The sequence below is a fragment of the Fukomys damarensis genome, unplaced genomic scaffold (assembly GCF_012274545.1).
Source record: "Fukomys damarensis isolate Sample0158 unplaced genomic scaffold, DMR_v1.0_HiC HiC_scaffold_5, whole genome shotgun sequence".
Lineage (NCBI taxonomy): Eukaryota > Metazoa > Chordata > Mammalia > Rodentia > Bathyergidae > Fukomys > Fukomys damarensis.
Genome location: NW_022900917.1, coordinates 58,093,274 through 58,116,171, shown reverse-complemented (window position 1 = coordinate 58,116,171; position 22,898 = coordinate 58,093,274). Strand labels below are relative to the sequence as shown.

The following is a 22,898-nucleotide window of genomic DNA, read 5'->3' as shown; positions in this document are numbered from 1 at the left end:
AAAGGCTTATCAGAAATAGTATATCCTCTGAGCTTACAAAATAACTTCTGATTCAGAAACATGTTATAGAATTTATATCAGTTAGAGCCAAGTTACTAGACAACTTTATGTCCTCTAAGACACAATGAGCTATGGGCAACATGAAAAATAGTGATCTCAATCTCACCAGAATTAACTCTAGTGTTGTATATACCTTTCAAGCAAGGTATACGAGTGTAAAAGTGTTGATAGAGACAATTTTAATAATTATATGAATTTACATAGTGCTCTGTCCTATAAATCCTCAGTATCTAATCAAAGAGAATTTAACTCCAGGGAAGCCTAGGTAAACTGATGAAGATAGAATCAAGATTTGAAATAACAAACATGAGAGCATGAGGAGTGGCTAATATATCAGGTTCACAGTATTCACCATTTAACAAGTATGCGCTGGAACCTGCTATGCTTCAGACGTTGTGTTAAGATAGCAGGATTCCAGAAATGAGGGTTTTCCAGCAGCATTCTCACATTCTCAGTGAAAAGACTGATAAACAGAAAATAAAACATCTGCATTAGGAAAACAAAGAAGCATAACACTGTTCCCGTAGTGAACAATATTGGATTTTGACATTTTATTGAGTAAGGGAAAGGAAATAGGGAAGAGAAAAAATATGGAAAAATTGGAAAAAAGTCTCTCTAAATAAGGGTGAAGTGAATGAAGGGAGGGCAGGAGTATGGGGAAAAATAAGAACCAAGATATATCATGCAAAGGTACAAGATCCCAATGATGAATGTAACAGTATTGTCTATCTTAAATGTACCAACAAATTTCATGGGAAAAAAACTGCACATATTAAATCCATACATTGGGATGATTTGGGATATATGTATACATTTATGATGCCACAATTAGGGTACTAAATCCATCAGCTCCAGAAACTTCATTAGATTATTTGCTGTGACTGCCTTTTGGTTTCATTTTTCATTTCTGAGATGAGAAAGTAACATGAGATCTAGCCTTTTACCATATTTTCAAAGCAAACACTGTATTGTTGAAAATAAATACTACTCTATACAGCAAATCTCTAGAACACACTCATCTTACATAACTGAAACTTTATGCCGTTTGAGCAACAATTCCCCATTTTTCCTTCTCCAAGCTCCTGGAAACCACCATTCTCTGCTCTATTTATACAAATAATCAGGAAGCTTTAGTTGTTCTGTGACTGGTATATTTCACAGAACATAATGTCCTTTAGAACTGCTGTTATGATGCTATTATTTTAAAAAAATGATGACTTTTGGTAAGGATCATGCACTGCTGCCAGAAATGTAGAATGGGTACAGCCACATGGAAAACAGTACAGACATTCCTCAAAAAATTTAACCTAACAACATTGTTAGAAATCTTATTTCAGGTGATTTACCCTAAAAATTAAAATTGGAATTTTAAAGAGATACTGCAATGCCATTATTATTATTATTATTATTATTATTATTATTATTATTATTCAAATAATAGAAATATTACATCAGATACCATTGACAAATGAGCATTTAAGCAATGCTGTATTGTACACTTGAAAATTTGTTAGGATGTTAGGTCTCAAGTGTTCTTACCACAATAAAATAAAATTAATAAAATAAAATAAATAAATAGTACTAAATATAACTTTTATCATAGAACTATATGCTATTTTATAAAATTTGTAACATGTAGCCATACATAAAAAGTCACTTCTACTACCAACAGAAAAGGGATATAAGATCATCTATACTCTTAAGAATGAACTTTTAATATATGACTCATTTAGACTTTAAATTTATTCATTTAATAGATTTTTTCATAAAAGTAACATTATTTTAGGAGAGAAATGTTAAATACAGAAATACATAAGACAAAAACAATATAAATTTATAAGGAAAAGTGATTCTTTTATCTTAAAAATTAATTTATATTGCTTGATTCTTGACTGGAAAAATACAGAAAATACTGAATATTGCATACTATGAAGAATAAAATAACTAATATTGCCAAAGTTTTTTCATGAATAAATAAACAAATAAGATGGTAATGACTTCTGCCTGGGGAAGGAGGGAGGGATGAGTTAGGGAAGCTGAGGGAATCTCAGTCTTTAGCCGCCTCAGGTTCCACATGTTTACCACCTGCCACATGTAAGTCAGAGTCCCTGTGCTGGAGAGCAGGTCCTGTCAGCCCATCTGCCCAGCAGCACTAGGAGACATTCAGTCCTGCAGTTTAGATGGGAATATTGCAGTTTAGAAGGTTCAACAGTCCCACAGGATGTATTTGTTAAAATGATCAGCTGGGATGCAAATTAGGATTTACAAAAGGAAAAATGTCCTTGATCTTAACTGTCCATCCATGGACAGCTGTGGCTCATTTTAAGTGGTTGCATCTGTGTTTCAGACAATGAGGATACAGAGACCGGTTAAAAAAGTTATTGCAAAAAATGAAAAGAAAGGAAAGGAGACATTATGGATATTGCTGCAGTTCAATTTTTTATTGAAAATGTGAAATCCAACATAGTTTGTAAGAGAAGATAGGAATATTTATCAAGATGAACTGATTGTAATTCATGCTTAGTGTGTTGAAAAGAAGGCTTAATTGGGGAGAAGATGGAATAAAGAAATTGAGGATAGAGGCCAGAATAAACACAAAAGATGATAACATTCAGAGATATGACAAAAAGTGAGATTACACTCTAAATGATTTGAGCTAATTGACTGAAAGGATTTGAACATGTGTAGTACACATAAGCACAGTACAATAATCTACAAAGAGTTGTTAAAGAGGGTGTACAGTTACAAAACAGAAACAATACTCATAAGCCTTTTAGCACAAACTGATTAAATGATAAATTGAATTCACAGTTCTAAGGTTTCTGTTTGACAAAAAGTGATGAGATTGGTAGGAGTGAAAATCAAAATAAAAAAATTTTCAATTGAGTACTGTGGGAAAATGTAAACAGATCTTCAATGAGGCCATCCAGAGTCTTATAAGTTTAGATGATAATAGAAAATAACATCACCAGCTCCAGCTTTCATCCAGCAGACCTGGTAGCCCTTCAGGGAGTGCCTCTGCAATGTAAGCCCACCCCATGATCTCAGGCCTCCTGATTGTGCCAGTTCCTGTATCCAAACTGCAGAGACACAGGTGATCATAAAAGTCATTTTACTGAACTTCAGAAGATAGAACAGAAATGAACAAATGTAATAAAGGCTCATCAGACCTCCATAATTGGTAAGTTGGAGGGATCACCCCCTTCCATTAGAACTTTGAGTTCTTTAAAGAAAGGGCAGAAGGAAGCTGTAGTAGAATCTTGCAGAGTTCAACCCTGAAGGAGGTCAGTGAGCTCCGTTTGGTCCTTGCAGCCCAAATTCTGCCTGAATCTCAGGTGTCTGCCAACAGCTTGCTGAGAATAAATGACTTAGTTCAGCATATTACCACTCACATTGTCTATTGTGATGGTGGAGATACACCCTGAAAGAGGCTCTTCAAATTCTTTATCTTCTTTCTTTTCCTCATCCCATTCAGCAAATTCTTTCTTTTTTCTGTCTTCTTTTTCCCACTCAGTCTCTTGCTCCCCCACATTTTTCTTCATCTCCCTTTTTGTTCTTGTTCCTTCCCAAATTCTGATTTCTTCCTCTTCTTTTTTTATTTGTTTTCTTTTCTTCTCTCTTTTTCCTTTAGTCCTGGGTCCTTAGTTTTGAAGGAAAGTGAGCCCCTATTACTGTTAAGTTGTTCTGTTGTTGTCTTTGCTCTTGCACTCTGTTTTTCCCTTGTCTTCAACAGTCTCCTAAAGTTTACATGGTCATCCTGTGTCCCTATCTTCACTTTAAACCTTTTCCAGCTTTTCTACCTATTCCTCTCATTCTAACTCTGTCTAAATCCCCATCCTAAAGAGTAAAGTTGCAGTATTGAAGAGTTTATTCACTATAAACATATTTTGGGAACCTCTTCAAATTTGATTCAGTTCACATGGTTTACAGGTGATAGCTTAATAACTACCACAAATGATCAATTTTTTAAAATTGTGCTTGATGCTATTGTGTTACTGATTGTATGAATTGGGCTAAAGGATTGTGATTGATTTAATGAGTTATCCTTTCTGATATTATGAAATGAGAGTGTCTATGAGTCATTAGAGACTCAAAAGCTAAAGAATGGCTATATCAGGAAGATGTAAGCACTAGTTCAGGAATTAAACCAAGGACAGCCCAACAACAAAAATAAAATGAGAAAAAATTTAAGCAAGATACAAAGACAGATTTTAAGTTCACCAATGGCAAACTCTTGTGCAAATGAGGTAGAAAAGTCTGAAAATCAACCACCAGGAATTCTTAGCACAGGAAGTAACAAAACAGATCAATCACGCTCTAGAAAAATTCAAAACAGAAAAATTTCCCAGATAACTACAGAGATGGTAAGCATGATGAAAGACATGATGACAGACTCTAAAACAGAAACCAATAAAAAAAAAAAAGATGAGCTCAGGACCATGATAGAAGCCATGAAGGCCCAGCATAAGAAAGAAATTGAAACTATGAACACCCAACATAGGAAAGAAATGGAATCCATGAAAGAGATTCAAACAGATATCCAGGATATTGAAAAAAATCTATTGAAAGTTTTCACAGCAGGATAAATGAATGCAAAGATATAATTTCAGATATAGAAGATAGGATTGCAGTCAGTGACCATGAAAAGAGAGGTCTCTTTTAAAAAGTAAGGGGATCTTCCTTCCTACATGTCAGCAATGTCTTGACATCTGTGTATTGGAAGTTAGTCTCATTTATCTTTTATGCATGGCTATATCTTTATATATGTAAAAGCTATTCATTTATTTCTGTGAAATGTCTATGTTCTCTTCTACCACTTATAGTTAAAAAATACAAATGCACATAAATAAAATATAAAGACACAAGAAAAAAAAGTAAGGGATCATAAAAAATTGATCCAACAACTACTAGATGATGAAAAGAAGAATAACATAAGACTGAAAGGAATCTATGAAGTAGCATGAGAAAATACAAATGACTTTTTAAAAAGCTGTTCACAAACTTTTTTACAGAAAACTTCCCAAACAGAGGGAAAGAATTTGACATACAGATAACTGAGGCATATAGGACTCCAGTTAGCCATGATTAAAAAAAAATGTACACCTAGACATACAATAGTCAAGATCCCAGAAACCCAACAGAAGAACAAAATACTACAAGCAGTAAGAGAAAAGAAACAAATCACATGCAAAGGAAAGCCCATCAGAATCACAGAAGACTTTTCAACACAAACCCTCAGGTCAAGGAGAACCTGGGGTGAGGTATTTCAAGCTCTAAAAGAAAACAACCTCCAACCTAGTCTGATGTATCCTGCAAAACTCTCTTTCAAAATGGATGGGGAAATAAGATACTTCCATGACAAAGAACACCTGAGAAATTTCATGAATACCAAACCAGCACTACAAACATTCCTAAAAAATATCCTAGAAAAAGAAAATAAAGGTCACAACATCATGAGGCCCAATAGAGGAAATAAATTAGGTAAGGGAAGAAACTAAAGCTGGAGGAGGAGGATTAGAAAGAGTCAGCAGTAAAACATTAACATGACAATGATATGTTAAAACATATCAGTTATAACCATCAATGTCAGTGGCTTCGATTCACAAATCAAGATAAATAGACTGGCAGAATGGATTAAGAAGCAAAATTCAACAATATGTTGTATATAAGAAACACACCTAGTGCAAAAAGAAAGCCATAGAATGAAAGTGAAAGGATGGAAAATAGTTCTCCATGTGACAGGAGCCCAGAAAAGAACAGGGGTAGCTATCTTATTCTCAGACAAAATATATTTTAAACCAAAACTGATTAAGACAGACAAAGAAGGCCACTACACCCTTGTAAAGGGAACAATTCAAGAGGAAGAGATGACAAGCATAAATATATATGCACCAAATATTAATGTCCCCAACTATATAGAAGAAATTTTAAGGAATACAAAAAGCTATATAAGCACTAATACAATTGTAGCAGGGGACCTAAATACCCCACTATCACAAATAGATCATCTAAACAAGAAATCAACACCAAAATACTAGAACTGAACCAAGCTTTTGAACACATGGACTTAATAAACGTCTATAGTGTTCCACCCCACAAAAATGAAAATATACATTTTTTGGCTGCACATGGATCATTCTCCAAGATAGACCACATACTAGCTCATAGAACAGGTTTAAATAAATGCAAAGGAATTGAAGTTTTACCATGTATATTATCAGACCATAGTGCAATTAAGCTAGAGATCAATAGCATAAGAAACTGTAGGAACTTCACAAACACATGGAAATTGAACAACACTCTCCTGAACAATCAATGGATCACAGAGGAAATTAAAAAAGAAATCAAACAGGTTTTACAAATAAACAAAAATGCCAATACAACATACAGGAATCTATGGGACACAATGAAAGCAGTTCTATGTGGAATTCTATGTGATTTCTAGATATTTATGAATTACCAAAGTTGAACGAAGAAAATTAAAAAAAAATCTAGATACCCCAGTTACAATCAGTGAAACTGAAAATTAATTAAAAGTTTATCAATGAAGAAATACCCAGGTCCTGATGGATTCACTGCTGAATCTTATAAGACATTTAGAGAAGAACTACTGCCCCTACTCTTTAAACTTTTCAATGAAATTGAAAAGGAAGCAATACTTTCAAATTCATTCACAAATCAGGGAAAGACCCAAACAAAAAGGAGAACTACAGGCCAATCTCCTTAATAAACATAGATGCAAAAATACTTAATAAGACACTGACAAACAGAATACAGAGGGTCACCAAGAAGATCATACATCCTGACAAGTAGGATTTATTCCAGGGATGCAAGGATTATTCAACATACATATATCAATAAATGTAATACACTGTTTTAACAATGCAAAACTCCTTAATAAGACACTGGCAAACAGAATATAGAGAGTCATCAAAAATATCATACATTCTGACCAAGTAGGATTTATTCTAGAGATGCAAGGATGGTTCAACATACATATATCAATAAATGTAATACACTATTTTAAGAGAGTCAAGTACAAAAAACATATGATCATCTCAATGGATGCAGAAAAAGCATTTGACAAAAATTCAATACTCATTCATGATAAAAAAAAAAACCCTGCAGAAAATTGGAATAGATGGTCTTTATCTCAACTTGATAAAGGCTATCTATGAAAAACCAATGGCCAACATCATATTAAATGGCCAAAAACTGAAAACCCTCATGTTAAAATCAGGAACAAGACATGGATACCCACTATCACCACTCCTGTTCAATATAGTCCTGGAAACATTAGCCATAGCTATTAGACATGAGAAAGAAATTAAAGCAATAAAGATAGGAAAGGAAGAAGCTAAGCAGCCATTTGCTGATGATATGATACTCTACATAGAAGACCCAAAAAACTCTGCCAAAAGGCTTTTAGACTTAATTGACAGATTCAGTAGAGTAGCTAGATACAAGGTCAACACTCAAAAATCAATAGCCTTCTTGTACACAAATAAAAGACTCACTTAGAGAAATTAGGGAAACAGTTACTTTCACAATAGCATCCAAAAAAAAAAAATGAAGTATCTAGGAATCAATCTAATGAAAGAAGAAAAAGACCTCTTCACTGAAAACTTCAGCACTCTGAAAAAAGAGATAGAAGAGGACATAAGAAAATGGAAAGATATTCTGTGCTCTTGGTTAGGAAGAATCAACATAACGAAAATGACCATTCTTCCAAAACTGCTATACAGATTCAATGCAATTCCAATTAAAATTCCAACAGTATATTTCACAGAACTAGAGAAAATAATCCAAAAATTCATTTAGAACCAGAAGAGACCTAGAATAGCAAAAGCTATTCTAGGCAACCAAGACATGGCAGGGGTATCACAATCCCCAATTTGAATCTATACTACAAATACCACTGTGATAAAAACAGCATGGCACTGGCAAAGAAAAAGGCCTAAGGATCAGTGGAATAGATTGTAAGATACAGAAGAAACTCCAGATGTATTCAGCTATCTTATTTTTGACAAATGAGTCAACCATTCTAAGTGGAGAAAAGATAGCCTCTTTAATAAATTGTGTTGGGAAAAATTGGATTTCAACTTGCCGAAGATTAAAACTAGACCCTTATCTTTCACCACACACAAACTAAAATCAAAGTGGATTAAAGATCTAAATATTAAAAAACAAACACTAAACTTGCTGGAAGATAAGCTAGACAGAACTCTTGAAGACATTGGAATAGGAAAAGACTTTATGAACAAATCCTCAGTAGCACAGGAACTAGCAGAAAGAATCAACAACTGGGATCTCATCTTATTAAAAAGCTTCTCCAGTATAAAACAAACCAACCTACCATGTGGGAAAAAAAATTTTACCAGCTACTCCTCAGGCAAAGGACTATTATCTAGAATATATAAAGAAGTCAAAAAATTCACCCCCCCCAAATATAAAGACCCTATTCAAAAATGGCAATTAAAACAAACAGACATTTCTCAGACAAAGAAGTGAAATCATCGAGTAAGTATATGAAAAAGTGTTCCACATCATTGGTCATTTGAGAGATGCAGATGAAAACAACACTGAAATTCCACCTCACCCCACAAAGAATGGCTGCTATTAAGATATCAACCAATAACAAACATTGGCAGATTGTGGGGAGAAAAAGAACCCTTCTTCATTGTTGATGGGAGTGCAGACTGGTGCAACCACTGTGGAAATCAATATGGAGATACTCAAAGAACTAGGAATAGAGATTCCATTTGACCTAGTTATCTCTCTCCTGGGTATCTTTCCAAAAGAATCAAAAGAATCATACCGGAGTGATACACGTACACCCATGTTTATAGTGGTATAGTTCATAATAAGTAAAACTTGGAAACAACCCATTTCCCCATCAGTTGGACACTGGATAAAGAAGATGTGGTTTTTCTATAAAACGGAGAACTACTCAGCCATAAAGAATGAGAAACTAGAGTCATTCTTAGGAAAATGGATGAATATTGAGGCCATACTCTTAAGTGAAATAAATAAGACACATATGTGTAAATACTGAATAGTTTCTCTGGTGTGAAAAACTGAAGGTGTAAATAAGATCCAAATTGTATAACTGACATATGAAATAGGAAGAAAAAGGCAAAAGGTGTAGGGGAAGTGAGAAGGGTAAGGAAAGACACAAGGGGAAAAAAAGTAGGAGAAAAGAAAAAACAGAAACAAAGTTTTTGTAAACATGGAAGGGTGGGGGGTGAAGGGAGGGCATGATATAGGGAAAAAATGAGAACCAAGATCTGTCATGTAAACATACAAGATCCGAATGATAAATGTAACTGTACTATATACTTTAAAAGTACCAATAAACTCAATGAGAATAAAAAGAAAATCACCTTCATTTCAAAACAAGTAAAAGAATTTTTTTCCAATTGAGAACAGGAGCAAGAGATGGAGGGGTGTAGAGAAAGGTGAGAAGAGGAGAAATAAGAAGAATTAAGATGTGTTATGTACTGTACATGTAGCAACTCCCCACAATAAATGTAAGCATTGCTTTTTAAATAAAATATACCATCCTTCAGTATCAAATAAACAGCAAATGAAATCCTAAATTAAAGGGCCAAATGAATATTTTCCAACAGTTAAGGGCCGGGGATTTAGCTCAGTGGTTCTGCCACCTGCCTTGCAAGTGCAAAGAAAGGAGTTCGATCCCCAGTACCACAGAAACAACAACAACAACAACAGTTAAATTAATTAAAGACAGTTGTACTTGGGGATCTATTTCCTGGTCAGCATCCTAATTACCTTATAAGAAGCTCCAGGCCTATATGGAATATATTTTGTTCCTATAGCTTGGAATTTAAGGGTGATCAGTCTTTGCTTTAACTTTCCGAATGGTCTTCCTCCCTTTTCAGAAAATTCTTCATCCATAATGGTTTAACACACCAATTCATCTAGTCACATCACCCTTGCTATTCTCCCTTCCCACCTCACTTTCCGTTACCTGATGACTTTCCTCACACTGTTCATTCAGAACTGGACTCCCTCAACTTTTATGAAAATCATAGCTTAATTTTTAAAACAACTCCTGTGCATGCCTGGTTAGGAGCTCCAATCAGAATTAATCATCACTTGCTTTTCACTGTGTATCATTGGACTGTATTTCATATCAGGTTTACATGTGGAGTTTGTCAAAGGAGCTAATACTGCCAGGCTTAAAAGAATGTTTAGTTGGGTGTGGTAGCATAAACCTATAATCCAACATTTTGGGAAGCTATGGCAGGAGGATAGTAAGTTTGAGCCCAGCCTGAGCAACTTAGCAATTTAGCAGGACTCTGTCTCAAAATAAAAATGGCTGGGGATGTAACTCAGGGCAGTGGCCCTAGGTTCAATCCCCAGTATGGCATTTATTTATTTATTTATTTATTTATTTATTTATTTATTTATTTTACCTCATTGAGTTTATTGGTATTTTTTAGGTATACAGTACAGTTACATTCATCATTGGGATCTTGTATCTTTACATGACAGGTCTTGGTTCTCATTTTTCCCCTTATCCTTGCCCTTCCTTCACCTCCAGTACTGCATTTAAAAAAAGAAATGTTTAGCATATAATGAGCATTAGAACAGCATTTGCTATTTTTCTATATTTTATGGAATGCCTATAAAATGCTGGTCAATGTGTTGTTATTAGTTGCTTTGCATATATTCCCAAGTTAACACAATAATCCAGTAAGGTAAATATTTTGTATACAGTTTAAGCCAGCAAAGAGAGATTTGGAAATTTGACATAATTTATATAAGTTACAGAGAAGTGGAAAAGCATTAGAGCCCAAGTGAGCCATCTAAAGCCTTCACCTTTACTGTCACAGTGGCACTACATCTACTCCTAGATGTTTACATCCCCCAAGATGAGGCAAGTGTTTTATTCATTTCTACATACTTTGCTTATTCACACAAGCAATTGAGGATATGAAAACCAAAAGTGTAGTTTGACTTTTATTGAATTGTACTGTCTTGGAGACAGCCATGAAAAACAAAGACTGTACACACAGATCCTGAAAGAACTCACCTTGTCCATGGGCTGTGAGTTGTAATGTCGCATTTGCTAATTTAAATACATAGTTACAGATGCATAATGAATGTTCACTTTTCATTCATAATGAATGAAAAGGAACTATTTGATATATCAGTTCAGATGGTACCAGTACTAGCTCTGTTTATAGAAGCTTCCAATCAATGAGGAGGAGAAATTTTGTAAAGAAGTAATTATATACCATATGAAGCCAGTGTATAACTTTCATAGCAGAAGTCCTAAGAGATTTCCAAGGGGCAAGACTAACATTTTTCAGCTTTCTAAGAGTAAAGAATATTATATATTGGTCTTAAATTATGTCTGGCTGCCAATAAAGTGCTCATAAATTAAAAATGATCAAATTAACTTGATAAAAAGCATCAGCGTTCTTAAAAACAATATGCTGTTTATTTTCAGAATTAATTAATTAATTAATCAGATTACCGATGGTGTCATGTCAGTAGTCAAAAATGTGTATGTTGTGCAGTTTTCACTCTATTGAGAAAAACTCTTTATTTCTTAAAAACAATATGCTGTTTCAGATTTTCAGAATTAATTAATTAATTAATCAGATTACCGATGATGTCATGTCAGTAGTCAAAAATGTGTATGTTGTGCAGTTTTCACTCTATTGAGAAAAACTCTTTGCCGACTATGGCCTGGATATGAATAAAATGGAACCCAAATGTATAATAAACTTGTGCTTGCTCCCTTGAATGTAGTTTAGTTTATGTATAAATAAAGCAACAGTGATACATTTTCAAAGCTCAAAGGAAATATTTTAAATAAATCTAAATTAAACATCCTAAATAAATATTTCTATACATACCCACTTATGGAATCATTTAAGTCCATATCTTTCTTGCCAGGATAGCTGTATCGAGCAGAACTTCTCTTTTGAGATTCTGATGCAGACTTTTGAGGCTGTCTTCTACTCCTGCAGTCTGTAGGGAAAAAAGTACCCATGGCAGGATCAAAAGAGAAGACTTGTCACCTTCCTGTCTACACTATTTTTTAGTGGGGAGAGAGGTGTGCACACATAAATGAAACAGCAGAGAGACAAAGCAAGAGCCACAGTGAGAGTCTTGTGGTTGGGTCAGTATCGCTGAGTGCCCATAAGCACAGTTGGCTTTGCATTTGTCTGAATCTGTTTTCATAACAGCAGGTGGGATGCAAGACCATCTTCACAAACTATAAAGAGCCATAGAGTGAGTGATGCAGAATGTCAGCAAGGGCATGAATCACATGGCGCACTTCATCTACTTTACACAATGAGGAAAGAAGCAGACGCATTGTAGGTGGAAAGCTGGACCCTTGGGGCTCCTCAAATTGTCTCATTCACACCTACTACCATGGATTTGTTTTTAAATGCGGTCTAGCGTACAACAGTGTTCACATATTTAACACTATTGTACCACACACTTCAAAATAGGAGATAAATTTTACGTCTTGTGTTTTTTATTACAATAAAAATCATGAACATGATATGAAAAAATTTGCAAACATGAAACTTTTAAGAAACCAATGTTCCCTAAAATTGTATTTGAAAACCAAAGCACTTAGAAAAATAATGCCATGGACTCTTAACTCCCCAGATGGTAAAATTGCAACATATGAAAAATGTTTTCCTTTTCCACAGCCTCTTCCCTCTCCACAGAGAGGGGACAGCAGAAAGGGGGAGTAAAATTGGCCAAGATGCAATCTGTACTTGTATCAATTCTGTAAGATGAATGTAATTGTTATGTATCGCAAACATATATAATACCTCAATATTGGTGGAAAACACCCCAACATATAATATAACAGTCCCAAAGGATCTGCAATCTATGCAGTCAAATGGAAGATGTTATACTGGACAGCATAAAATGGACAGTAGAGTGAGAGTGCAGCTGTTTGTGTTACATTACTAGCAAATTATTTCTAATGAAGATGTAAAAAAATTAAATCTTTGAATTATCAGACATATTAAATTCAAGAGGAATATGCCTTTTGGTGCACTATTAAGCAAACATGAATATGAAATTTAAGATGGTATTTTAGACAACACAATAAATTTCAAATGCTACAAAATTAGATAAAAAAACAATATTCTGTACATTATACAACTTAGGCTTAAAATAAAATATCCCAAAATAATAACTGGTATATCCAGAATATCAGTAAAGATTGTTACTTGTTTTCTCTTTTGACTTCTACTTTTGTCTTTGGCTTTGTTTCTATTTTCAATAAAATAAATGTTTTTGTAGAATCCAAAAGCAGTTCACCGAAGAAAAACCAAAGAATCAAAGTTTATCTCATCATTGTCTATTACAATCATGGAATAAGAAATTCTGGATGTACAAGTTTAACAGAAAGACTAGATCATTTCAAAATCCAAAACACTTTAATGAAGCAAGTCTTGGTAAGAGATACTAAACAATCAAAAAGCATTGTGAAATTTACAAAATTCCAAAGAATAGTTATTCAGTAAAAGAGTTGTGATGGTGGTGGCAAACATGTGTCTTGCCTGTGTGGCTCAGCAGCGAATTTGTAGTACCGGCATACTATAGGAAATGTTTCTCTTGCTACTTTTGTGCCAGTACAGTGGAGATATTCTAGATGTAATAGTACATTATACTAAGACATTCCAGAGATGCCTATTTTCCTGCTGTTTGTTAAATATTACCCCAACTGAATACTCTATCAACAATCACAACTCATATTTATTGAAGATCTGAGTGAGAAAAAGAAGAGTAATTAGAAATATTTACATAATATTAATAATAAAAGTAAGTGTCAGTCATGAGACTTTTTAACTTCACAACAGCACACAGCTTTGTTAAATAAGCATGGAGAACTTGTTAAGGTGTTAGATAAGAAGGCACTAGGAAAATGAATAAAGCTTGGTTTTTTTTTTTTAAGAATTTACAGTGCTCTCCATAGCAAGCAGAACATTTCCTGGTAAACCAAATATATTCCCTTCTGATCTGCATATAAAAAGGAAAAGAAAAGGAACTGCAGATAATCTCTGTCTCTGATTGTCTTTCATTTATTTATTTATTTATTTATTTATTTATTTATTTATTTATGGAAAAATGGAGGTTTAGAATGTGTTCATTTCAGAGCACCAAAAAAATGTGCAAGGTCATATATATTAAACTCAAGAGCAGAAAGTAGTACATACAATGTCACAAGCTAACATAGAGCTACCTGTTCACAGAAACAACCCAGGGCACCACAACAACAATGTATCTTTCTTTTAATGTGACAGTTAAGATGTTCTGTTTCAGATGTCTTTTTAAAATTCTCCTTGGTATGTATTCCTAGTTACTGTCAAAAAAGCAGAACATCTTTGATTGCTAAATGTTTGGCTCCTAAGTGAACAACACTTGAATTTAAATAACATGTTAATTCAGTAGATGTTTTGGTTTTATATCTATGGGTGGCTATCATATATATGTATATATATGTATATATATATGTATATATATACATATGTGTGTATATATACATATATATACATACATACACACATATACATATATAAACACATATATATACATATATGTACATATATGTATATATATATGAATGAAACATACTTCTCTCTCTTCTTATGTATTTACATGTACTCAAGTTCAGTTCTTAGGCTTTGTATGAATTATCTACCTTGAAAATTGTGGAGAACCATAGATCTGCCCCTCCGCCATTTTATGATATAGTCTATGAAGCCATTTTGTATTAGGTTTAGTTTTCCTATAGATCACATGATATGTTCCCGTGGGTGTTTGATGTATCCTTATAAGGTAATAATCTGTTCTCTGTATGCTGATTGGTTGCATTATGGTATATATGTTGCCACCCCTTCTGGGAGAGAGAGCGGGGTAGAGATCCGGAGATGAGGAACTAAAGTAAACTCCTTGTGTATCAAGTGTGTGCCTCTTTGCTCATGCGTCACCAGTTCAGGCCCCTGTAGTCGCAGACCGGGTTGCCCAAGGCAATCCGGCTCGCGACAAAAATGTACAACCTGTGGTTGCTATTCTTACCTCTGCTTGAGGAAACAAAAGCCCAGAGAGATTACCTTGCCTTATCCAAAATCCTATGGATTTTCAATAGAAGAGTCAAGATTTGAATCCACACATTTGAGCTCAAAATTGCAACTTTTTAGCAGTACACTACAGCACAAAATGGAAAAAGATGGAATAAGATAAAATCCTATATTTCTGGCTTCTTCTACTTGGGAATTAATGGTAGTATTATTCATATCAAAAGTAAAAGGAAACGACAAATTTAGATTGGCTGAAAAGCACTGTCAAATTTCTAGTCTACATATGACTTGGGGCATGACATAGAGCAGAGTGTTTCAAGATACATACAGGAGATTCAGATGAAGATGAAGCCATATGACTCATTTCCAAGAAAAGTAGAGATGCATATGTATGTTCCTAAGTGTATGTGTTCTGCATATGAAAACATCGACAAGCTCATAAATATTTTGCAAATCTGTCGGCTGCACTTGTTTTTGCTCCTAAGCCTCACAGTAAATCTGGCTAGATGTAGCTGGTAATATCCACACCAATGCCTCAATCTGCATTGCCTCAAGATTTTCTTTACCAGTTAAACAAGCCCAGGACCTTTAAACTTAGCTTTACATGATGTCTCAGGGAATGGATAAATGTGTATGATCAAACTCTGCCATAGTGGAGCAAGGGTGACTACTAATATAATTTTTAAAAGAATCGTCAACTTCATCTAAAGCATCTTCAGCACAGCCTTTACTGTCTGCATTGCTGTCAGCATTCTGATCTTCTGACCCCTCACTAGAATCACCTGCTAAACTTAGCACATTCTAAACTCCTGTTTGCTCTTCCAAACTCTTTCAGATTCCTTTGGTAAACCAGTTCCAAAGCCTTTTCCATATCATCAGGTAAAATCACAGCAATGTTCCCACTTCTTGGTACCAGTTTTCTGCTACTCAGATTTCTGTCACTACAACAAATACATGAAACAATCAACTCATGAAGATAAATTCATTTGGGGTTATTGAGTTGGAGGTTTTAGTCCCAGATTAATTGGTCCCATAACTTTGGCCTGTGTCAGGTCAACAAATCATGGCGAAGTACATGGCAAAACAATTGCACTCACCCCAGGACCAGAAAATGAAAGGAAGAAGAGATAGGGACTCCATAATCCCCTTCAAAGATACATTCCGAAATGGCCTTAAGACCTTCCACTAAATAATAAACATTTATTAAAGTTTCTGCCAACTCCCAATAGCACTATGCATGACCAAGATTTTGCCATAAAGGCCTTTAGGAACAACTGAAATATGAACTACAGCAGCACCTCTTCTTTGCTTGCAAGAACAGAAAGCCCAAAAATTTTAAAGAAAATCCAAAAAACTGGCAATTAATTTTGGGGAGGCCTTCAGAGTAAGTGTACTCAATGTTGTGGCTTTATATTGCTTAAGTGCAAGGTAATAACATTCCTTGTTCTTAAAAAGGAGCCAACTATATTAATACCTTGTACTCTACATGATGCTTCACTTGGATTAGAATAGTGAACTGTCCCCACAATTGTTTTGCAGACAAAGGGCATCCTTAAACAGTAAACTTTTGATATTTCTTCATAGTCTTTTTGCATTTCATTTTTTCCTACTTTACATGTAGCAAGTTACCACAAACACAGTGGTTTATAATAACACAAATGCAATTTTATGGGGTGAACTGTCCCCTCCAAAAATGTATATGTTGATATCCTAACCTTCAACGTCTCAAACATAATCTTATTGGAAAAAGTGATCATTTCAGAGCAATAACAGAAATCACACAAGATTAGGTGGCTCCCTAATTTAGTGTGCCTTTATTCATAGGGGAAATTTGGACACAGACATGTACTCAGGAAACACATATGAAGATGAAGACAGAAATCAGAGAGATTAAGAAGAGGTCAAGGAAAGCCAAAAACTGCCATAAAGATATGAAACAGATTCTCCCTCAGCACCTTCAGTAGGAACCAACCATGCCAGAACCTGACCATGGACTTCTATTCTCCAGAGCAGAAAGAAAATAAGTGCTGTTTAAGCCACCCAGTTTGGGGTATTTTGTTACAGCTTTCTTAGCAGACAAATATATGGAGCAGCTCACAGTTTCCACGGCTCAGGATTCCAGCCTCTAGGTAACTGGAGTTTTTGCTTAGAGTCACAGGAAGCTGTAGTCAAGATGTCAGCCGTACTACATTCTGGTCTGAAAGATTGACAAGGGAAGATAAGCTGGGTGGCAGAACCCATTTCCTCATGGCTGTATGATGGGGGCACAAACAATCTCTAGAACCTTCCCAGTTCCCTGCCATGTGGGCCATGCCATAACAGTCCACAGTATTGGCATTTGCTTTTTTCTGACCGGCAGAAGAATCTTTTTCACTCCATCTGGAAAGGCAAGGTCTTATGTAATGCAGTGTAATCATGGGCATGACAACCTTTGATTTTCCTTTGCTATATTCTATTGGTTGGAAGCAAGTAACAGCAGTGCTCTCACCAAAAGAAGCTTATAAAAATGTATGTTGCTTGCACAGGAGTTAAACTGGGATGGGACCTCCTTAACAAGAAACCATTCATTTTCTACCTTGTGCTTGGCTTCATTTTAGGAATCAAGAACATATTTCCCATAACAAAAATGTACTATTTGTCAATATAAAACACATCACAAATTTTACCTTTTTTAATAGATTGGGGTTCTTAAAATTAAGAAATAAAATCATTATTTCTAATTTTGAGGTACATTAAAAAATCACAAAGGCTCTTTCTATACAACTTTGGAAATAAGTTACAGAGAACAAAATAACTAAAAAGTATCCATAATTCTTAGAGCCCCAAGACAAATACATGCTATAAATTTCTCTAATTCCTAACTTCATTTGAGATTTAGCCTTATCATTAGAAAAATATTTTATTATTCTATATAATAAATATTTTGCATATCATATATATGCAACATCATAGACTAACATAATTACTTATACATTAGTACTGCTCCACCTTTTATTTTGCCTTCTATTAGATGTATTCAATTCAAATCAAATGTTTATTAGGATTACTTCATGGCTCTGTATTTATTTAGCTCTCTTTTCTCTAATATCTTCAGCTATATGTTTTGTTAATTTATTTTTATTATCTTTAATGATGATATTTGATACTTAAAATTATTAATTTAGTTTCTGTAAAGTCACTATTTCACATAAATACTCATTAAAATATTTGCATTAATATTTTAAAATACTCCACTTAATTTTTATTGCTTTCCTGGAAAAATGTGTATTTGATCAAATTATATCAAAATTTCTGAAAAAAATTTTTGTTTTACATTTTATTAATTTTAGTTTAGTGCCTTGGTAAAAGATTGCATCCCATGTGAAACTTGCCTTGTGAATTTCAGAGAGTTCCTTCTGACCTGACATTTCATCAGTTTTTGAAAATTCTCTGTGAACCTTGAAAACTAAAGTTAATTTTAGCTACTGGACATTGGAAAAATTGATCTGTGTGATGGTTAAGCTTAATTGTCAACTTAAATGTCTTGACAACTACCTTGGGGAATCAGCAAGACAATAAAATTGTATTCAAGTATATCAAATGGGTGCCTAACAGTTTCAAACATGAGCAAAACAAGCCTGTTTGCTTTGTTTTTTCTTCCTTAAATTCACGTTTCCTTACTATTATGAGTGCCACTTCTGTTCTGTGTCCCTGATTTAATTTGACTTATGCATTTATATTTGTCTCTTCTCAATATTTTATGTATGTACCAAAGATGTAAAAAATTGCTTTTAGATATATCTAAGAATGATCAACTTTAACAATTATTAATGAATTTGAATTAATTATCTAAAATAATTAATGCATCTGGGACTTCGTAGCTTCCCTTAATTTTTATTTATGGCTTTTTAATATAATGCTGCTTTTAGTTTCTGCATTTTGGATTTCCCTAGTAATCTACAGGGCCTCTATCCCCTTTTTTACTAGATAATTTCTATTTCAAGACAATATTTCAGGCTAAATTTCATGAATTATCAATATTTAAACAATATTAATAATTATAAATATAATAAATATTTAGAAGTTTTATAGTACTACAGGCCTGTATCTGATGGAAAAGTAAATGTCTAATATCAAGACTACTTTCCTAACTTAAACAACTTAAGGAAACGTTGGTTATGTATTACCTGCTTCTGATATAGGAAGATTTTCCCTAGGATATTATAGATTTTAAATAAATAAAGAATGCTGTATTTCAATGATAACTCTTCCTCAGAATGTTATGAGAAATGAATTTTCAAGTGAATGCTTTATATCTTATGTAAGGTTCTTATCAGTAGAGTTTGCCTCACTGACTATATTACTTTTTGAGTGTATTCTGCTTAAAATCATTTGAGGGCTGGCTGCCGCTCTTTCTCCTGCTGTGATGTTGTTTTCACCTTGATTTCAACAAGCTTTTCGAATCATATACTAAGGAGAAAAAAGGAGAACAGGAGAGATGTCCTTATGGTGTTCCATTAAAATAGCAACAAATTTCAAAGACAAACCTGAGGACACGTTGTAACTTAATTGGCTCATTAAAGCTTTATAGGAATTGCTGAAATTTTGCTTCTTTAGTAATACTTTGAAGGCATTTTATGAATTAAGCATGAAACAACCATATAGCATCATGAAATATTATGGCAATAATATTAGTCTCTTATGGAAGAAATTTGAATTTCATTAGTTTACAAACATGAGCACCATTTATTTGAAAGTCATGGGTAAACCTAAATATATTTACATTTGTATATAAAATATACTGTATTTACAATTATTTGATGCTTTAAAGGCAAAACTTAATGTGAAGTAAGCAGCTGGAAATTACAAGACCAGATGGTCCCATAAATTCCAGTAGAAAATATACATCTGTTGACTCTGAAATTGTTTTATTTGAAGGAATTTCATTTAATTGAGTGGCATGGTATCTCAGCACGTCCTTTGTTTTGTTTTAGGAAATGTACCAACTGCATTAAGAATAACTTTTCATCCCTGAAAAAACTCAAGACAAAATCATCTTTTGTTTAACATTCAATGAAATGTCACATGCTCTATGCAAAGTCAATTTTATCTGTAGGGTTTTGGTTTAATTAATGTATGACACAAATGTGCTAATTACAGGGCTTGCTGAAATAAAAAGATTGGCGATAAAGGCTTGACTATGGTATAACTGCATCTGTGATGTCCTACAATATTATTATGCAAATGCTCAATGTATTGATTAGCTGAGATTGGAAATTAAATTGAATCGATTATAAAATGTTAACATTGTTGGATTTGTAATTTATTAGCATAAAATTTTAAAAATTACAGCCATCAAGCAAAAGAAGGCTTTCCATATTTACTATAGGTAAAAGAAATTAAAGTTACAGAAAGTAGAAGGAAAGGAAAACTAGATATGTGATTACATGGTGGGATAATAAAAAAGAAGGAAAAAAGAAAGAACAGAAAAGATAAAAAGTGAAGAATCTGAGTTCTACCACTACATCTGCTGAATTTTTTTCCCCATACTGGGGGTAGAGCCCATTATTTCATGCACGATGGCCAAACACTCTACTATTGAGCTATATCCCTAGCCTTCTGCTAATAATTGAGGGTAAGACATTTAAATCTTTCCAAGTTTTGCTTTCCAATCTTAAAAGAAACAGTTCTATTTTCTAATCAAATCTTTCAGGTCATCTCTAATTCTGAAACCCTGTTACTAAGATAATTAAGAAAGGAAAAAAATAGGTATTTAATGTGAAATGTTTTATTTTTTGTAAAGTATGTTAAGTAATGTAAAATATTAAATTTCAAAGAAAAGTTGAAAGCTTTTTGCTTTATGTTATAAATTAGTAAATTAAAATTCAGTAAATCTGTTTTTTGGGATTACAAGTATCATCTTATTAGGACAGTAAAGCAATACAAAAAATCATGGAATAGATTTAGTTACACATTTTGAATCAGAAATGAAAACATTTCTGTTTTAAATTGATGGGTAAAACATCATGAGGGTTCTTGGTGAATCCCAAAACCGTGATAAGTTTCAAAGTCCATGAAAAGAAAATGAGAAATTACATTGCCATAGTTATATGATTCAGGTTAATTAAATCTGAGAAGGAAATTTTGCCGAAATATAGACCTTAATGCAGATGATCATAATGTAGTTTAATGGTCTAGGCTTAAAAATTTGAATTCAGTGATGTATTTTTTCATTCCACCATTTGCCAATCTTAACTTGTGTGGTCTTTCTATGGTCATATATTTAGTTTTTGCCTCAGGAGGTTTCTCTTTCTTTTTCCTTCAAATCATATCCAATCAATCCACATTTTGATACTTGCCACTTCAACAGCTAAGTGTCTGCCTAGACCTCTCTTCAATACTCCTGTTTTTCTTCATATTTTCAGTGAGTGCTTGCTCTTTCCTGATACTTACTTATAGCATTGATTTATGACTTTTCTTCTGCTAAAACAATATTACTCTAGCTCAAGTAATTGCTTCATCTGATATTACCCGCAACTATGCAACTGCTTGTATATACTTTGAACAGACTTATAAATTTCTCTGACATTATTATGCTGATACATAAATTGTCAAAGGGGAGGCATGGTGGGCAATAGATTAAATAATTACAAATCTCCTATGATAAGTTAGAATATTATCTTTTCATCTTTATGTGCCTTAATCCTTCCATAGTATTGTATGAAAGTACTAAATTATAAGAACCTCATTTCTCTCCCTTATAACTTGTGCCAAAGTCAGCCATCTAATTCATGAAAGTTTATATATAAAATCAATATAAAGCTCCCACATTACTTTTGAGATTTTTCTGAACACTCTGGTCCTAGTCACAGCAATATCTATGCAAATTGCTGGATTCTTAGAATGGCCTCCAGTTAATTGCAGGATGGCTCAAAGACAAAAGCATCATTCAGAATTACACAAGGAATATCTAGAACATTGTCCCTGCAGAGTCATCCTAGTGGAAAGAATCTGATTTTCCACTAAATGCATTTACATTTATTTGTTCACATGTGTGGTGCAATTTGATCTTACTGACAAAAGCAGACAGCAAAAAACTGATAGTTTAATGCTATATGTCAAAATAGTATTGACAAAAGCACAATAATAGCAGAATGGGACAAATGAGATGCCAAGGAAGGAAGATTCCTGAGTTTGTAGAGAATAATTATGTGTTTTTATTAAACAGAAGACCTGTAAATTTAGTTTTGAAATGAAAGAGAATATGTCAGTTTGCACAACTTAGTCCAATATCTGCAACATGTCTGGATAACTGTGCTTTATCTGAACATCACACTTTATTAATAAAGATCTCAATAGGCTAACACTTTCCAAGAAAATAATTAACTTGAAAAAAATCAGAATACTGAATCAACTTTAAATCATGTAACAGGTAAAAAAATAGTTCAAGAGATGTGCGTTTAGTGCAAATAAAAAAGCCCCTGGAAAGGAGAGAACCTACCACAATAAATAAAAGTGATTTCATCAAAGACAATATGAATCATCCCATGTTTCTCCACAAGAAAAGAAATGACCAAATAGAAACTCATCATAAGTTTGAACTTAGTACAGTATTAAAATTGAGTCCTAATAAGTTGTTGTTGAACAAGATATGAAATGCACTCTCAGAAACTGTGGCTGAAAGCCCATGGGATTCACAACTTCTCCTTCCCCAGGCCGGAGATGACAGGGCCCAGACAGATGCAACAGTAAACAGTTAATGTCTGTTTT

At 33.7% G+C, this 22,898-nt stretch overlaps 1 protein-coding gene across 1 annotated transcript in view; it reads right to left on the bottom strand.

Annotated features, from left to right (window-relative positions):
• Pxdnl (peroxidasin like) overlaps positions 1-22,898 on the bottom strand; it is a 442,040-nt gene that overhangs the window by 10,102 nt on the left and 409,040 nt on the right. Inside the window, 1 exon segment of the mRNA XM_033759138.1 lies at positions 11,952-12,066. Coding sequence (XP_033615029.1) covers positions 11,952-12,066 — 115 coding nt within the window.